General features: G+C 36.9%; 1 protein-coding gene across 1 annotated transcript; it reads right to left on the bottom strand.

Moving 5' to 3' along the window:
* Positions 1 to 494: 494 nt before the first annotated feature.
* Positions 495 to 5,675, bottom strand: LOC115213139 (uridine diphosphate glucose pyrophosphatase NUDT22). Its single transcript, XM_029782072.2, has 3 exons — positions 5,059 to 5,675; positions 3,036 to 3,241; positions 495 to 1,001 (listed from the first exon to the last, which is right to left on the bottom strand). Exons 1-3 carry the CDS (start codon positions 5,530 to 5,532, stop codon positions 752 to 754), a joined length of 930 nt encoding a protein of 309 aa, XP_029637932.1. The 5' UTR covers positions 5,533 to 5,675; the 3' UTR covers positions 495 to 751.
* Between the last annotated feature and the right edge of the window lie 758 nt (positions 5,676 to 6,433).

The raw sequence follows: 6,433 nt of genomic DNA on the forward strand, positions 1-6,433 counted from the left end.
GGTTTCCCAGGTTTACATTGCCAGATGGTTTACTTGAAGGAGTAACTGGTGGTTGTTTTCACAGCTGGAGGTCTCTTCTTACATCTCACTAATCAAACTGGCAAGTGAAATTAAGATCCTGTTTTATTTTCTGTTTCAATCAAATAAACTGTAGAAAGTGCCATTCTTCAGAAACATTAGAAGGAACCTTATAAAATGATACTGATCTCAACCATTTTCATTTTAATTCCTGAAATCCATTGCAAAATAGAACATATATTCAGAAAATTCTATTAATCTTAATTCCACGGATTTGGAGGATGGTAATCATAATAATCTACAGATGTAAACACACCACTGACAGATATGAACTCTGATTCCATTCACTCGTTTGGAAAGCACTTCTAGGACCAGGGTGGGAAGCAACTTGCCCCAATCAATTCATGTCAAAGAGTTTCGATTTTAATATTAACTGAAAACCTCATTACTAGAAGAATAATGTGATGAAATCTCAGTCAGTAAGATTTCCATCAAAATGTCATGTAGAAATCTTTTATTTAGTTGTATTTGCATAGGAAAACCATCAATGGAAAAAATTAGTTATTTTGATAAACCCATTCAATTCAATATTTTAAAAATGAATTGAAACAGACAGAGAGGTGTGTTGTTTGGTAAAAATGACCAGAGTTTAAACTGTTGTCCCCAATTTGGAACCAAGATTAACAATGAATTTTATGCAATGCCATTGTATTCCATAATGGTAAATAAGACATTAAGGCTCAATGGAATTGGTAATACTGCTATTGGAATTCAGTGTTAAAACGTTGTTTAAAACCATGTTGATGAAAAGAATAAAACATCCTTTTGCTGATGGCGCCAACAGACTCCAGAGCTGTTTGTTATTTTCTTGCAGCTTCAAGACATCATTAACTGAAAGGCACTGGATATGTGTTGATTCATCTGCTTCACTCTGGTTTCCTTGAAGATACAACTGTAATACTTTGGATGAGGGTAAACTGCATCTAAACAAGGAGGACAAAGTGCTTTATAGATATACTAGTATACCCATGTCGTCAAAAATGATGGCATTTTACAATAAAGAAACTGAATCTGGTATTCAATAAATATATTAACATAGCATGCATTCCATATATTTGATTTAGACTTATCATAGAATTATGTGCTGAGGCAGCAAGTGAAAAGATATGCCAGCAGACAGGAACCACTCCTTGCACAGGTAAAAATACAAAAGCTTGCCTGGTACTGTCATACATCTCCTGCTACAATCCTTGTCTAAAACCATTCTTCAGGGCCCAGTTGAGGAAGGGCGAAAAGCAGAGAAAATCCTGATCTGACAACATCAAAGACTGGACAGGTCACAATACAGTAAACCTGTTATGCATGAGAGAGAACAGAGACCAGTGGCGATGGCTGGCTATGAAAGTGTCTAGAGTGGCACGCCAATGACTGGCTGCATCAGTTAAGGGATCTCGACAATGATAGAACTGTATGCATAAATGTATGTCCATTTGTGTGTGTATACACATATACATATCATCAACATCATCACACCACCACTACATCCATATGTACATTATTTACATTTGATGGATTTTTGTCCTCATCTTGTTTGTTGTTAACACAATGTTTCAGCTGATATACCCTCCAACCTTCATCAGGTGTCTTGGAGAAATTTCGAACCTGGGTTCTCATTCTTAAGGTATTTTTTTTCGATGTTATTATTATTATTATCATTCAGGTCACAGCCTGGAATTGAACTCAGAACCAGTTTCAGCTGGGTTAATGCTAGAAATGTAAAACTTTTGAATTTTTTTGTAACATTCACATACGAGTCTATCACAATGTATAAATGTTCAAAGTATGGCTTTGATGCCAAATATTGCTGGAATAATTATTCTTTATCTTCAGAAAGGTTTTTGAGGTTTAAATTTATGAAATTATTTTATATAAATATTTTCGTCTGAAACAAAAAAGCGTACAATAAATCATACGCTAGACATTAATGGGTTAAGACAAAATAACAGAACAGCTGACACTCTGTCGGTTATGATGATGAGTGTTTTTGTTGATCTGAATGGCCTGCTTGTGAAATTAACATGCAAGTGGCTGAGTCTCCACAGACATGTGCACTCTTAATGTAGTTCTCAGGGAGATTCAGAGTGACACAAAATGCTAACCCTTTGAAATAGGGGTCCAATTCATTTTTGCCAGCTGAGCAGATTGGAGTAATGTGAAATAAATTGTCTTGCTCAAAGACACAGCACACCACCTGAAATCAAACCCATGACCTCATGATAACGAGTCAAACACCCTAACCCCTGAGCCATGTGCCTCTGACACAGTATTGTCTATTTAGCCACATGCCATAAGCACTTGTGCATTTGGAGGTTAGTGTTTCACTAACTAGCATAGACTTGATGCATTGGCACTAGAGAGAATGCCATGTTCTTCACTTTACATTGTCCCCCTCATTCACGAACCACTCAACAGTGTCCTGGGACATTTTATCATGGCACCAGCACTAGTGGATTGTCTTGCATTCTGTAAGACTAAAGAGTCTTCAGAACTTCACGCTATTTCACCTTTCAATGAGTAATGAACAGGAGTAGTATTTTTGCATTGTAGGTGGCATTCTCTTAATGGCATCTGGTCAACAAATAATCCTGGAGACTTTTATGAAAAATACCCAGTGTCTGACGTGGAATTTTTATGAGAACACCATCTTATTAGTTGTAGCTGGTTGTTTGTGTGTGTGTGTGTGTGTTATACAAGCAGTGTCATTCATTTTCAATATTCTGCATAAACATGTCTAGCTATGAATAAATATTACTTGGCTTGGAAACAGATAAGGGTTGGCAACAGGAAGGACATCCTGCTGAAGAAAATCTGCTTCAATAAACTCCAGTCAACCCAGGCAAGCATGGGAAAGTATATTTGATAATGCTATGATGATGATGATGATGGTGGTGGTGGTGATGATGATGATGGTGGTGGTGTGTACTGTGAATTAAAATATGCAGAAAGGTTTCTCTTACCTTACAAAGAACTCCAAACTTGGTCTGCCAGCACTTGTCAAATTGCTTGCAACGCCCATCAGTTCTGGTTCCAAAAGCGTATCTTCTGGAATGTTTACTTCATCTCTTATCTCTCGCACCACAGAGTTATACAATTCTTTGACAACAGCAGCAGGAGACATAGATTCTACATCAATTTTTTCCATTGTCACAGACCCAACCAATTCCTAGAAATAAAAAAGCAATCCAAAATAATAGTACACACACTAAACAACAGTAAACAAACAGGTAGTAAAGATCGTTTGCCAACATAACATGGCAGTCCTGGTTTAGGACGAATGTTGCTGTCATTTAACGCCAGAAGACGACATCGTCTCCAGCTGGCTGCCTTAAATAATAATGAAAGATTTGCTTGTCAGTTGTTTGACCTAAATCGGTTGAGCATGGCCCTTAGTGGATGATGATATATGCATCTCTGATCACAAGCAGAAGTAGTGGGGAAGCATCATAATCATGTGTTGAGAGGAATTCTTTGGGGTTTGAATAATTCACCTCTGGATACATGGGTGTTTCATTCAACATCCTTAAACAACCCTTATTCAGATACCTTTTGAATGGGATGGGCTACTCCACCTGGAGAAAATTCTAACTGGGCCCCACCTGCAAGGTCATGTGCTGTTTATCTTGATATGAGATCACCTTGTCACACACATATGGTTATGATGCATGTGCCTGGTGTACCCTTATAGGACGGGTAGTCATGATGGGTATAGTGGGCTTCATATATTCTACTCCAGTGTCACTTTGATGGCATGCACTGCTCTCTCACTCAATAATAATAATAATAATAATATTGTTATTGTAGGTGTCCTACGTATGATAAAAAAAGAAACATTTAGACAACATCCCAGGAGAACAATGTCTCAAGGAAATTCAAAAGATTGCGTTGATAAGTACTGTCCACATCCTTAGAAAAATCCTATCAATTTAAATGTCTGTGTTGTATTATATGGAGCTGTTTCTCTACTGCCTTCGCCACTTCCCGTCAAACTTTCAGTTATATTTCAACAGCTCTTAACCGTCACTTACAATCAGATGCAGGGTGTGTCCCGGCAAATGATTGCATCAAACATACAGCTTAAAAGTAAACATAGTAATACTACTAATAATAATAATAACAATCCTTTCTATTAAAGTCCTGAAATTTTGTGGGGGGGGGGGGAAGTAGTCGAATAGGTCGACCCCGGTGTTTCACTGGTACTTAATTTCTCGACCTACAGCAATAGTATACCTATTACCTATTGCTGTAGGTATACTAGCAACATCGTTGTAGTTGGAGTCTCTTTTGAGAATGTAATATGTTGTATATAAATCTACGTAGTGAGTAGGGAATGAAATAAGATCGTTTGGGGTTGAAACAACCACAAAAACTTTTGAATATTTTTACTTTCTCTAAGTGAAGTTTATTCCATAAGTTTACAAAATTCTCAAAGAATTGTTTTAAAACTTTTTGATACTTTAAGGTAAATTATAAACTGAAATTTACCTTAATGACTCACTTTCTTTTCTTCTACTCTGACACATTTCTAAAGAGCATAATTTTGTTTTAAGATTGTCCCACTATATAAAACATGTCCCTGAGAGATTCCTTGAAAAAAAATTAAAACCTTTCTTAGGTTCTATAATAAATTAGACTTATTCCTGTAAAAGTCGACCAACTTCCTATTGAGGTATATCCTCGTTTTCTATCATGTATCATTCTGTAGTTTATTTTCTATGTCAGGCTGTTGATCAATTCAAGTTTATACAGATAAAGAAAATAAAATTTGGAACCATAAAGAGAAACGTAGTTTAAGTAATCAAATTTTAATTAGTAATACTTAATTAAGACTATGATTGATATTTATTAATTTTCCAATTAACAAGAAGCAGTCAGAAGGATGACGTGATATTCCACGTTTTACTGATTACTTACAAATTGATTGGTTATTCACTAATTATTTACCAAAAAAGAACTCAATAAGTAAACAATTTGTAAACAAACCTGAGGTTCCGCATGTCCACCAGGTATGTCCCACAGACCAGGGGCTTCGGCACAGTTTTGGCTACGTTTTAAGAGAATAATTCTTTGATCGCTCGTTAATAACAACGAACCAACGCCCAAAGGATCTGACATACAGGCTTGAGAATTACCAAAGAGGGCGAGGCCAACAGTTTGCAGATGTTGGGACCGAAACGACCAGTTGGTTCCGAGAAAGTCTCTATAACAAGTAACTCCTAATTGTAAATTGACTCCTTTTTTATCTACAGACGGAAAAACAGCATGGACACGAAACTTGGTGCCATTATATAAAGTCATGTTCTTCGACTGCCTTATTTTCCAAACATTGTTTATTTCTTCTTCTAACTGATTTGGAAGAGGACGGCGATTAAAATCAGATTCCAGGAATACATGGCAATCAGTTTGTTTTATAAGATGTTTTGTCGCTTGGAAAATAATTGAAATATCTGGGTCCATAGTTCTGATTTCAGGAGGAAAACAAAAGGTGAAAGTTGTAAATATATTTTTTAAAATTCATTCTCCGTTATTTGTAAATTTTGTTTATATTTAAGTAAACCGACAGCATGTTTATTAATGAAAACTGAGAAATACGGTGTAAAGTGAAATATGCGCTCGTCATTAAATATTCCGTCTTTCATGAATAGCCGGAACGTATTTATTTCCTTTATTGCCTACAGGTGGCTAAACATAGAGGGGACAAACAAGAGGATTAAATCGATAACATCGATCCAATGCGTAACTGATACTTATTCTAATCGACCCCGACAAACAAAGTCGACTTCGGCGGAATTTGAACTCAGAACGTAACGGCTGACGAAATACAGCTAAGCATTTCGCCCGGCATGCTAACGATTCTGCCAGCTCACCGCCTTTTTCCTGGCCATATTAACACACAATTAGCATGTATTTACGATATTTTTTAAATACGTAAACGACTGCACATACTTGTTTCAGCCAGAAAGTGAGGCCATGCTGGAACACAGCCTTTCAGTGTGGTCGGGTTTCTTTTCTACATTGCTTCTGGCGAAGTTGGAGCTACTCTTCTTTGTGCCTCTTATCACGATATCAGCTCATCTGGTATCTCAAATAAAAAACTGTCCAGACATTCTTTGAAGACCTCCACATCTACACCTTGCAAATCTCTGAGGTTGTTTGGTAGATTACAAAATAGTTGTGGACCCTTGAAACCCAAGCTGTCACAGTGCTGGGTCCTTATTCTAGCTGGAGAAGACGAGATCTTTGGTACATTGCAGTACTATCTTGTTCAGTGGTTGGTATAGCTTGCAATTCCAAAGTTGGCAGCTAAACCTTCCAAGATCTTCCATATGTATTTCACTGCATATCTTTCCTGTTTTCT

The sequence above is a fragment of the Octopus sinensis genome, linkage group LG6 (assembly GCF_006345805.1).
Source record: "Octopus sinensis linkage group LG6, ASM634580v1, whole genome shotgun sequence".
In the NCBI taxonomy this organism is placed as follows: Eukaryota; Metazoa; Mollusca; class Cephalopoda; order Octopoda; family Octopodidae; genus Octopus; species Octopus sinensis.